This window comes from Podarcis muralis, chromosome 13 (assembly GCF_964188315.1).
Source record: "Podarcis muralis chromosome 13, rPodMur119.hap1.1, whole genome shotgun sequence".
In the NCBI taxonomy this organism is placed as follows: Eukaryota; Metazoa; Chordata; class Lepidosauria; order Squamata; family Lacertidae; genus Podarcis; species Podarcis muralis.
In genome coordinates, this window is record NC_135667.1 from 9,421,687 (window position 1) to 9,434,457 (window position 12,771).

Sequence of the window (12,771 nt, forward strand, 5' to 3'; positions counted from 1 at the left end):
AGGGCGCTAGTGGTCCAACCAAATCTGCATGAACAACCTGGTATGGTTCCGTAGCTTGCCTACTAGACACCTTACCTTTCGCAGCCATTTTCACCTTGTTTGCTGCGCATGCTTTGCACTTCATGTGGTACCTGCAGGGTTTAATAGTCATACCTTCAACCAAGGCAGGCATTTTAGATACTGCCTCAAAATGCAAATGACCAAATTTTCTATGAAAATCGTGAATACATTCTGCATGCAAACTTTTGTTAGAACCTGCAATGCAACAAGTGTCATCCTGCACAACATCATCATAATACAAAAACAAACGATCAACATATTCAGCATGCAATACATAATCATTTTTCTTTGTGATGATGCACTTCCTGTTCTTGAAGGAAACGTCAATGTTCCGCTCATTCAGCTGTCCAACGCTGAGTAGATTATGTTTGGCGTCTGGCACGTAAAGCACATTCTGTATCGATAAGTCCAAACTGTGAAGAACAACAGTTCCGTAGCCTTTACTGGGAATAGTGTGGTCATCCGCCTGGTGAATCGCACCTTCCTGCGGTGTAAAAGACACAAACAGTCTCTTATCGTTGCACATGTGGTGGGTCGCCGCTGAATCAACAACGAAGAAAGATCTAGACGTCTTCTGGACCTCTGCAACCTTTGGAGTGAAGCGTGAAACCATAGCCTTGTGCTGCGTTGTCCTAGACACCGGACCTTTGCCTTTGCCTCGGCCTTTTCCGCGCGATGAGCTTTTGCTGCGCTGCTCTGTCTTGGCCCTGGGATATCTGCATTCCCTCTTCATATGGCCTAGACGTCCACACGAGTAGCATTTCACTGCCTTCAAAGCTTTGGCGCCATCTGGTGGTTCCACTGCACTATGGGACGACATCTGTGAAGACTCCCCCTTGCCCATGCAGCTAGCACCCCGGCGATCTGCTTCATTTTGAATCACGGCAGTAACGTAGTCCACTGTCAGCTGAGCAGTTGGCTGCACAGCAATCTGGGTTGCAACAGACTCCCAACCTGAACCCAAAGATTGTAGTATCATGAAAGAATACACAGCCTCTGGAAAGTTGAGTCCTCTCTGTTGCAGCTCATGTCTCAGATTTTGCATCTCCATCAGATGTAAACGCACATCTCCACCTTCAGCAAGAGCCATATTATGCAGCTTGTTAAAGTAAAACATAGTGGATCCAGCTTCTGTCCTTAAGTGAGCCTCTCTCAAAGCGTCCCAAATTTCTCTGGCTGAGGTCTTATCACGCAATAGACAGAGCTCTTCCGGGGATACTATCAATGTAAGAGTTCCCCTTGCTTTGGAATCCTTAGCTTCCCATGCATCTGTAACTGGAGCTGGGGGGGGTTTCTGTAATCACCTCAAACAAACCCTCTTTCCGCAGAATTGCCTCTGCATACAGAACCCAGTCCACATAATTTTTCTTGTTGAGCTTAGGAATCCCACAAGCACCCTGAAAGGCCATCATGACTCTGGCATTAGCCTTCAGCGTCATATATGCTGCTTTAAATCTTGCTGCGTCACTGCTGCAGCTGCTTTATTCCAAAGGCGCACTTAAAAGTTACTTTCGATTTCCCCAGCATAGTAACTTGTGCCTGGGAGCCTTTTGCCTATTCCCGGCAAAACGGCTTTAAAAGTTCAAAGTCCAGCCATAAAGCCATTAACTAGAAGCTGGCAGGCTGCCCGGAGCAGTAGCACATACCTCATCAATCACCTTTACGCGCAGAGCAGATTCCGATCCGATCTGTCCCTCTGCATTCCGATCCTTTGCCGGCACTCCGATTCGACTTCTGGAGCCCATAACCACGTGTTGGTTTAAAGCAGAGTCCCGTGCCCAGCAGAAGGATGAGGAGTACGTGCTGCATACTCTATATTGCTTTATTTATAGTTCAAAGCTGGTATATTACAGAAAGACATCTTGCCTCTGCCGGAGCAGAAAAAGCATCCTCTCTCCTCATCAGCTCGGAGAGAATCACCAAGTGAAACTGCAAAGAACAGTGAAAAACAGGAAACCAGTGTACGTCACATCCAGTCTCCCTTTCCCGTGAGAAACTCCAACAGTACAGACTGTGGAATGTAAACACCTGTCTCGTGACAAGCCCTTTCGCTGCACAGTGAAGGAAAGCAGAAACCAACAGAAACCACCCATGGCACCTTTGCCGCTGGCTTGGCTGACTTTTCCCCCAGCGCCCTTTTTGGGAAGTGAGGGGCCACCACCTCAGACCAAATCTTTTATGTCCCAGCATGCTTTGGGATCTTCAGCGGCCCTTTCACGAAATTCTTCATCATAAGCTAATGCCGCCGCATCTCCCGCCATTTGTCTCGCTTTCAAAATATTGGCTTGGTAATTAGCCAGTTGCCAAGCACTATCAGGGTAAGCAGCGGCCACCAACCCCATATAAGACATGTACGTAGTTAACCAGTTATCAAATGTATGTTTTACGTCTACTGCCTTATCTTCCTTACGACACGGTACCGGCTTAAACTTGGAACTGCCGCAAACCCCGCCCACCTGTTGGGAAGGGAGGGCTGAAATTATCTGTGCTCCTCTGTTAAAGTTGGAGCCTCTTGGCCAAAGTGGGCAGAACCATCTGGATTCAAGTGCTCATTATTGACCACTCATCCATTCCCTCAAATATTTGTTAGAGAAGTAAAATTAAATTTAAAATTTCTTTTCTCTATCTGATGTCTGAGTGAGGGACATAATATAAGATGGCAAGATATCAATGCTGTGGTATAGGTTGCAATTCCAATCACACTTATGTGGTAATAAGCCCCAATGAATTCATGAGTTTTATATCTGAGTAGATGTGCATATGTTTGTAGTCCTAGATGCCTTTGTAATGCACCCAGTGAACTTCATGGATGAGTTCGGATTTTAAACCTTGAGCACAGTTACAAGTCAAAAATAAACAATGGCTTTTAGGATAAGATAATGTGAGATAAACAGAAAGAAGCTAGCAGGAAAAATAAGAGTTAGAAACTGCGGGGGGGGGGGATCATGTCATATGCAGCAACAGAAAGAAATGGTGTGTTGAGTTGCTCCTCCTAGTTGCCTACAGAGGAGAACAAGGGACCTTTCCCAATATAACCCTTGTTTGTTTCCCAGTTTATTTCCCATTTGCTTTCCTTCTATCTTGCAACAGTATTTTGGAGCACCTCCAGCATTCACCAGAAACTGTTTAGTGAAGATGCCAGGCATACTACTGTGGAGTGGGGTGCCACAGTTTATGTGCCACAGAGAATGCTCATAAGGCCTCACGGTCCTGTTGGAGACTGTTTCTCATGGAAATCTGGAACCAAGGTCCCATTTCTTATCTGTTCAGGGAGCAGAGAAAACTTCTGGTCACAAATGGAAGACAAGAAACAATGTGTTTCCTACAAAATGTGTCACTCAGTATCAAAGAACCTAGAAAGCAATTTACTCTCACATACACACACAATTATCCATAACACTATCATTTGCTCATACGGTCAAATCTCCAGAGACTTTAAAATGGGCAGGAGGAAACAGTCAGTAAACAAGTCTGAAAGTGGTTATGAATAAATACCTGTGCCATTGGAAGCTTGGATTAAGTGCAAGAGGCTGGCAGGGCCATATCAGACACACTTCTGATTTTACCTGTTATAAGCTCGATGTAAGGAAATAGGTGCAAGGCAGCTCATATTTAGAAATAAGATTTGAGGGAAGCATGTTAGGAAAAGCATGGCTACTGCTTCTTCTGCCTTCCATTGTGTCCAAAGTAGGTCCCATGAAATGTCTCACAGGTGATCCCCTGCCTATACCACATGAATGGTACCAGCCAGGTGGTCTCCTCATTGGTGAGATTACTTCTCAGATCATTTACTTTTTCCATGAAGTTTCGTTCAAGGAACATCCTATTCACAACCTCTTTGATATTCCACAGTAAGGATCTTCCTTTCTTGATCTTTTAAATTGCATGAATTGTGTGAATTTAGAGAAAATAAGGGGTAGTATCCCATGTTGTAATGCTTTGTGTGTGGGGAGAATCCACAGAAGTCAAAGCATGTTATATAGCATTCATGGAAGTCAACTCTACATGTATATTATGCACTGGAAAGAGAGAGTAAATATATTGACATATTTTTCTCAAGAGATCACAAAGAGACTATGCATTACAGATGACAAATCAAATTATTTTCTGTAAGAAAGTATAACTTAAGGTTTGGCTGGCGAGAATGGTGATACTTGAATGTAGGGAATCAGAAACAAATGTAAAAGGAATTCTTAATCCTGTTCAATTCAATTTCTCATATAGATTAATGGGATTACACCATAACAGCTTCATGCATTGGAGATACATCTTTTGAATTAGGAAAAAAAAGTCTATTGTCATGGTGGTGACCAAGTCCTAGCAGAATGAATTTCCTTTGGCTTTTGCTGCAAATGAATTCAACTCAGTAACACACAGGAATTCCTAGGTTTATAGAATAAGGAATTTGTGTATTTTATATTCACCTTCTGAATTAATGAGAGTAACATTATTGACAGTGCCGTTACCAAGTTCTACCAGCATATTCTGGCCTTGGTGTTTGCCATAAATGACATCAACAAGAATCCCAAGATGCTACCTAATGTCACACTTGGTTTCCACATCTCTGACAGTTTTTATGATGCAAAGATGACCTATCGCACCACCCTGGATCTGATCTTCAAGTCAGAGAGTTTTCTTCCCAACTTCGAATGTGGGGCACAAAAAAACCTCCTAGCAATTATTGGAGGACTTGGCTCTGACACCTCTTTCCGTATGAGGGACATCACTGGTCTCTACAAGATCCCACAGGTATTATGTACTCAGGGGTATGTGGGGATAGCAATACTCAATTTGGAAGTTTACAAGAAAGAAGCAATATTATTAAAATCGTTTTCATTGAACTATTTTCATGGATAACAAAGATGCATATAACTTTTTTTTTTTTTTCATTTCATAGAGTCCTATCTACAGGTCAGTTACATTTTGTGTGATTCATTGCTATCATAGCCATTGTGATGTGTGGAGGGGAGAAAATGTGGGGAAGGAGGGGTGGGAGAAAGAGGGGGTGATGATTTTTCCTTCTTTTGCATAGTGCTTGTGGTGTTTTTTTGTTTCATCATCATGTGGCTAGGTTCTTCATCTATTTGTTTATCAGTTTTCATCAGTGGTAAGAGAGATTGAGGAACCAGAAAGAAGCAATATTAATGACAAAAATTAAAATTTTGGGAATAGTATTAGCTTTTGATAATTTGATAAAATTAACATAGAAGTGTCCTTTACTAGTTCTCAGCAATTGCATACAACTTCAAAAGTGGATATTGCATCAACCCAATCCTAAACACAGCCTCTTGAAACAGCCTAAACCAACTAGCCATTATTGGAGGACCGGGCTCTGACATTTCTTTCAATTTGATGAACATTTTAGGTCTATACAAGATAACACAAGTAGGATATATGCATGGGTGCTGATGGTGATAGTATTTTTCTTCTATATTTACTACTTGCATGATGTGCAGAAGAAAGAATTAGTGACTTAGAATTTGGCTGTATCTGCAAATAAAATGACATTTCAAAATTCAGCCAGAAAAAGACCCTACTCTCACCAGCTTCAAAAATTCTTTTGGGAAATATATTTTCTCATGCAGAAGTTCCTAACAACAGCCTCCTGAAAAAGTAAACTACTCCTGACTTATCTCTGCAGTATCTGTATGTTTTCTTACAGCTTACATACGGCTCATTTGCCATAGATGAGACCAAAATAATGGAAGTTCCTCCCTTTTACCGCATGGTCCCAAACGAAAAACTTCAGTATATGGGAATTATATGGTTACTTCAGCATTTTAGGTGGACATGGGTGGGGCTTGTTGTTGTGGATGATAACAGTGGAGAGCAATTCCTAAAAATACTGGAGCCATTGTTTTCTAAACATGGAATCTGTTCAGCCTTCACCAAAAGAATCCCACAAGAAGCTCGTATGGAGGAGTTTATAAATCAATTTAATGATGCAAGTCCAATTGATGTATCTTTCCAAGATCATAAAGCTGGTACAATTATCATGTATGGAGAATCTTTGACAATTTTACGGCTCAGAACTTTTATGCATTCACAAGATTCAGGAAATACAAAAAACCCATTATTTGGAAAGGTGTGGATTGTGACAACCCAAACAGATTTTATATTAACCGGTTCTATAAGAGGATGGGATTTCCAGATGTTCCAGGGTGCCATTTTATTTGCTATTCACACAAAAGAGGTTCCGGGTTTCAGGGAATTTCTTCAGAATATAAAACCTTACAGGACTGAAAGAGATGGTTTCCTCCAGAATTTCTGGGAGCAAGCATTTGATTGTTTATTTTCAGATCCAGGTATGCCTGTGATGGACGAAGACACATGTACTGGGGAGGAGAGGCCAGAAAGTCTCCTTTCGGGGCTTTTTGAAATGCACATGACTGGACACAGCTACAGTATCTATAATGCTGTTTATGCTTTGGCTCATGCTTTGCATGCCATGGACTTTGCTAGATCCAAACATAAATCAAAGGTAGTTGGCAGCAATGTCAAACTTCAATCTCTGCAGCCTTGGCAGGTAATGTCTCTTCAGCAAATGCTTCATAGTTCAGTGAACAGTTTGGTACAGATTGAGAATGCATTGCTTTTTCTCCTTCTTGGATTAATAATGACAATATTCCACATCTTTCTCATTTTAAATAGTGGGTTTACATTTCATTTCTATGAATGAAACTGGAAAGGAATCCCATTCTGAAATCTTCAGCATTCTTTTATTCTGTCTATATTTCTTTCCTTTTTTTCAAACAGCTCCACCAGTTTCTTCAAGGCATCTCATTTAATAACTCAGCTGGAGAAACTGTGTCCTTTAATGATCAATGGGAAATGAGTGGTGGATTTGACATCATGAACTTCGTCACCTTTCCCAACAATTCCTTTCAGAGAATAAAAGTTGGAAGTGTTGTTCCTTTTGCTCCTGAAGGGAAAGTATTCACCTTTAGTGAGGACAGAATTATCTGGCACAGATATTTTAATGAGGTATTGTTTCTGGGTCTATCTTGGTGAACCCATTGAGCTGAACTATGAAGGAATGAGTAATTTCCTCTCCCCCAGCCCCCATGATCTGATCTTGCAATGGTACATAAACTCTAAATGATTCAATGATTCCTTTCACATTCAGAAATTAGTAGCTACATTTAAATTCCAGATAATGCTGCTCCTATTTGGAATATCATTTTACCTTTTCCATACATAGCTAATGAACTCTGAACTTTAATTCATTTCGTAGACACCTAAAGCAGGATTGTGTTTTCCTGAAATCATTGTCTTGTCCTTGCTTGTCCACTTCCTTTGCTCCATTACTGTGCTCTTGCAGTGCAGTAGTAGTAGTAGTAGTAATAATAATAATAATAATAATAATAATAATAATAATAATAATAATATTTCTACCATGCCCATTTGGCTGGGTTTCCCAAGCCACTTTGGGTGGCTTCCAACAGAAGGGTAAAAATACATTAAAATATCAATCATTAAAAACTTCCCTAAACAGGGCTGCCTTCAGATGTCTTCTAAATGTCATATAGTTGTTTTTCTTTGACATCTGATGGGAGGGCATTCCATAGGGCAGGCACCACTACCGAGAAGGCCCTCTGCCTGGTTCCCTGTAACTTCGCTTCTCTCAGTGAGGGAACCACCAGAAGGCCCTTGGCACTGGGCCTCAGTGTCTGGGCAGTACGATGGGGGTGGAGATGCTCCTTCAGGTATACTGGGCCGAGGCCGTTTAGGGCTTTAAAAGTCAGCAACCAACACTTTGAATTGAGCTCAGAAGTATACAGTACATCAGCCCTGAATTTTTTACAACCATGCTACTTCAGCAGAGGTTATATTGTCATCTGTCATGGATGCTTTATTGGAGATCCTTGCATTGCAGGGAGTTAGGCTAGATGGTCCTCATATTCACCTCCAACTCAACAGTTCTATGAGTGTATCATTCATAATGGTGTCCTTGCATGTTACATTTGACAGTGCTGGAGCTCAATGGTAGAGCATATGGTTTCCATGCAAAAGACCCCATGTTCAGTCTTTATCATTCCCAGGTTTAGACATTACTGAGTTTGATGTGTCAAAGATCTGAGTTAATACATGATAGTACTGTAAGGTCTTCTGCATATCTCCTTTACAGTGGTACCTCAGGTTACAGGCACTTTAGGTTCCAGAATCCGCTAACCCAGAAATAGTACCTCGGGTTAAGAACTTTGCTTCAGGATGAGGACAGAAATTGCACAGCAGCGGTGTGGTGGCAGCGGGAGGCCCCATTAGCTAAAGTGGTGCTTCAGGTTAAGAAGAGTTTCAGGTTAAGAACGGACCTCCGGAACGAATTAAGTTCTTAACCCAAGGTACCACTGTATTTGAAAAAAACCCAACCCGATTTATATTCCACTTAACTCCAATAATCTCTGAGTGGTTTACAAAGATATCAAAGATCAGTTAATACTATAAAATCAAACGAAAACTAATAAACCCACCAGAATAAAACCAGAAAAACTCTATGTTCTAGAAGTTCATTAGGGGCATCTTGAAAATTCTACTGCTGGTAAAAAAACTCAGCCATGCCAGTATGGAATAAAGTAGAATAAGTAATGAATGTGGGTGTAATTATTAGAGAAATATGACTATTCAAGTCCCTCCTATTCTGGCACATCACAGTAATACCTCCTGACACTTTTGGTCACATTGATGACCATCTTGATAAAAACAAAAGCTTCAAGTTTCATTTTGTTCATCATAATGTTGACATTCCAGTACGTATTCTTCTGAACATTTTCAGGCAACTTACGTACAGGCCATAGCTGTCAACTTTTCCCTTTTCTTGCGAGGAATCCTATTCAAACTAGTGGAATTTCCCTTAAAAAGGGGGGAAAGTTGACAGCTATGGTACAGGCAGCTCTATGAGCTCTACCATGATAGTTTGAATTTTACAAAAAGTAATGGAAGAGGAGGAACAGAATGCTAATTAAATCAAAAAATCTACACAGGCAAAGGCATCCTGAATCTATATATCATTTCATTTGGTTTGAAAATGGGGCAGGGTTGTCTCCATTGTTATGATATGTCACCAGTAAGTAAGAAATATATTTCTTCAATATCACTAATTCTTTAAAAAACAAACAAACACATTTATATGGACAGGTGGTTCCTCTTTCTGTGTGTAATGAATATTGCCACCCTGGTCATCATAAGAAAAGGAAGGAGGGTGAACAATTTTGCTGCTATGATTGTGCTCCATGTCCAGAGGGGAAGATTTCAAACCAAACTGGTAGGTCATGTCACATTGCCATAACAAAGGGTAAAAATAATTTGCTGTGTTCAGTGAATTGACACTCAGTTGGAACTCCCCTACCCTATGCTTTCAGATATGGAAGACTGTTTCAAATGCCCAGAAGATCAATATCCAAGCAAGAATAGAAATCAATGCAACCCCAAAGTTATACATTTTCTGTCTTATGAAGAACCTTTAGGGAAAGGCTTAGCTTCAGCTACGGCTTCTTTTTCTTTCATAACAACCTTGGTGTTTGCTACCTTCATTAAACATAAAGATACCCCCATTGTCAAAGCCAACAACCGGGACCTCACCTACATTCTCCTGGTCTCCCTCCTGCTCTGCTTCCTCTCCTCTTTGTTATTCATTGGCCAACCTGGGAATGTGACCTGCCTTCTCCGACAACCAACATTTGGAATCATTTTCTCAGTAGCTGTTTCTTGCATGTTGGCCAAGACCACTATTGTTTCTCTAGCATTCATGGCCACAAAACCAGGATCAAGAGTGAAGAAATGGATGGGGAAGAAAGTATCTTATTCAGTTGCTGTTTGTTGTTCACTCGTTCAATTGTGCTTTTGCACGGTGTGGCTCTCAACCTTTCCCCCATTCCCTGAATTAGACATCCATTCAGTGAATGAAGAAATCATTGTACAGTGTAATGAAGGGTCTGTCACCATGTTCTATTGTGTCCTGGGCTACATGGGTCTCCTGGCCATCAGCAGCTTCATTGTGGCCTTCCTGGCCCGCAAGCTACCTGACAGTTTTAATGAAGCAAAGTTCATTACATTCAGCATGTTGGCATTTTGCAGTGTTTGGCTGTCCTTTGTTCCAACTTACCTGAGCACCAGAGGAAAAGGCATGGTGGCTGTGGAGATCTTCTCCATCTTGGCCTCCAGTGCTGTGCTTCTGGGATGCATCTTTTTCCCTAAGTGCTACATCATTTTGCTGAGGCCTGAACTGAACAGCAGGGAGCAGATAATGAGGAGAAAGAATTAAGAAAATCATCCTCTTTTCTCCAATCATATTGCTTTTCATGATGGGCAAGTATTTTACATACAGATCAGCTGCAAGGACTGTGGTGTAAAATAATACATAAACTGTGGGCAGACAAACCACAGGCAAACAAATTGTAGAATACCAACCCGCTATTTATTCTATTTACTTAAATTTAAGAACAGGTCCTTAAGAATGTCAGAATGCAATCAGTTACAATGGGGGCTAGAGCTTAGCCAAGTGATCAGAGGACATAGCTTCAACTGAACTCTTCCAGTGTGGAAGTGTGATCTCAAAAAAGGCACTGTGTTTTGTTAAGCAGAAATTCAACAGTTGCTGAAGGTGCATTGGACCTCATTTTCACCCTCCATTCCCTTAACCCCTTCTCTCTCTCTCTCTCTCTCTCTCTCTCTCTCTCTCTCTGTCTCTTGAAATTGTTCCCTTTGATCTTAAATATGATATGATCACATCTTTTGATGGAAAATTATACTCTTTTACATACTGAACTGGATAAGTGTAAAACTATTCCATACAAGTAGTTCCACAAAATTTGTGTTTTTGTTTTTAAGATAGAGAAATGTTCCGGTAATCTCTATGATGTTGTTACTGCAAATGCCACACTTTTAACATTTGGTGAGAAAAAAGAAGCTGGCACTGAGTATCCTTGATTATCCCCAGAGAAAAAGCACTGCACAGCTCTCATAACTCTTAAACAAAATTGAAGATTAAATAAAGCACTACCCGCCCTCTTCTTAATTCCAAGTGTTGCGCTGTTGAGATTGGCAGTGTCCTCACCCCATTTATGACACATCTGGCGGGGGATTTCAGAGTTTTAGGGGAAGGGGCAAAAAGATATTGTGCCATGGCAATGGCTATTATTGACTTCTTTTTTTCCTAATGGTGATCTGCATTAACACAATAAATGTATTTATTTCTGTCTATCTGTCTGTTGATTGACCATTTGATATAGACATGATCTTTATATTTTTATTGCATCAACTAGCTATTGGAGCAAAAAGTAAAGCAATAACTGCCATTACTATCCAAAATGTATATAACCCACCCACGGTCTGTGTGAATCTGCAGTCTGCGTTAATTTGTAGTCTTTACTCACACAAGCAAAGAAAGCAGGGTTGGCAGGCACCATCCAACAGCTAATCATTGGCATTTCCAAAGCCCTATTCCTTTACTCCTATAGTTTGTTAGTAAGACATGGTAGCAAAATCACATGATGCCAAGTGATTGGCAGGTGGGTAAGATGAAACTCTAATTCTAGGATAGAAACGCCTTCATTGCAGGACTATCATTGCTTGGGTTATTTAGTCAAGTTACTGGCTTTACCAAAGTGTGTCACTCTCCTGATTTAATTGGTTTTGCAGAGACACAGTGGAATCTTGGGTTATGGATGCAATTCGTGATGGAGGCACGTCCACAGCCCGCAGCATTCACATCCTAAACCATTGCGTCTGCTCAGGGGCTGGCGCGACCATTTCCCATGGTCCGCAACCCAAAAACACATAACCTGAAGCTTCCGTAACATGAGGTATGACGGTATCAGGAAACAAAAAAAAATTCTCATTGCTTCATGGCATAGAAGGGATATTTGTGGACATTTAGATGTCATTGAATCTTTGATCTTGCAGGCAGGAATCCACAGAAGTTGTTGTCCATCAACAAAGTGCCAAATTAATAATGCACCTGCTTTAGGGAACAGAGAAGAGTTGTGGACTGTTCCATAAAGATGAAGAAACTTTTTCCCTACCCAAAGTGTCACTCCGTATCAAATCTCTGAAGAAGCAATTATTTCTCTCTGCAATTATCCAAAATATTATAATTTGCTCACCTTTCTGAAGTTTCTGATGCTTTCTAGAAGGCAAGAGAAAACAGTCAGTAAGCAAGCCTGAAAGTACCGTAGTTATAAAATAACCCCTTATGCCATTAGGCGATAATTAAGTGCAATAGGCAGGCAGGTCCGTCTATGACATGCTCTCCTTTTTGCATCTTGGTCTTCTAGTATTGGCAATCTCACATAGGATGCAAGTTACGAATTAGGGAACTTATAGAGTCAGAAACACTTTTCTGCCAACATGTTAGAAATAGGAGTGCTGATGCTCCTGCTGACTCCCCTTGTGTCTCAAGAAGAAACTATGAAATGTCACACTGGTGATCCCCTCCCTGTTCCACATGAATGGTACCATCTAGGTTGCCTCCTCATTGGTGGAATGGCTTCTCATATCTCTTATATAGTCTACCAGGTTACTTTTGAGGAACACCCTTCTCAGAACCTGTTTGACTTTCCACGGTAAGGATTCCTCACTCCATCTGCATTTTCTAAACTGTATACCTTATAATTATTAAGAGATATGTGAATACTCTCCTTCCAGATATGAATGCCTTTTCTGTTTGAAAATGAGCGCACACACAAAAAATAAAATCTCAAAAAGGGAAGATAT

General features: G+C 40.9%; 1 protein-coding gene across 1 annotated transcript; it reads left to right on the forward strand.

Moving 5' to 3' along the window:
• Window positions 1–5,785: 5,785 nt before the first annotated feature.
• LOC114583524 (vomeronasal type-2 receptor 26-like) lies at window positions 5,786–10,321 on the forward strand. Its single transcript, XM_028704838.2, has 4 exons — window positions 5,786–6,586; window positions 6,817–7,044; window positions 9,196–9,322; window positions 9,420–10,321. The coding sequence occupies exons 1-4, from the start codon at window positions 5,786–5,788 to the stop codon at window positions 10,319–10,321; spliced, it is 2,058 nt and encodes a 685-aa protein (XP_028560671.2).
• The last annotated feature ends 2,450 nt before the right edge of the window (window positions 10,322–12,771 follow it).

Excerpts from the sequence above, each read along its gene's own strand:
- LOC114583524 (XM_028704838.2), top strand. The coding sequence starts at position 5,786 with ATGGTCCCAAACGAAAAACTTCAGTATATGGGAATTATATGGTTACTT. Across the intron at positions 7,045-9,195 it reads GGCACAGATATTTTAATGAG|GTGGTTCCTCTTTCTGTGTG; the intron begins GTATTGTTTCTG and ends TTATATGGACAG. Across the intron at positions 9,323-9,419 it reads GAAGATTTCAAACCAAACTG|ATATGGAAGACTGTTTCAAA; the intron begins GTAGGTCATGTC and ends CTATGCTTTCAG.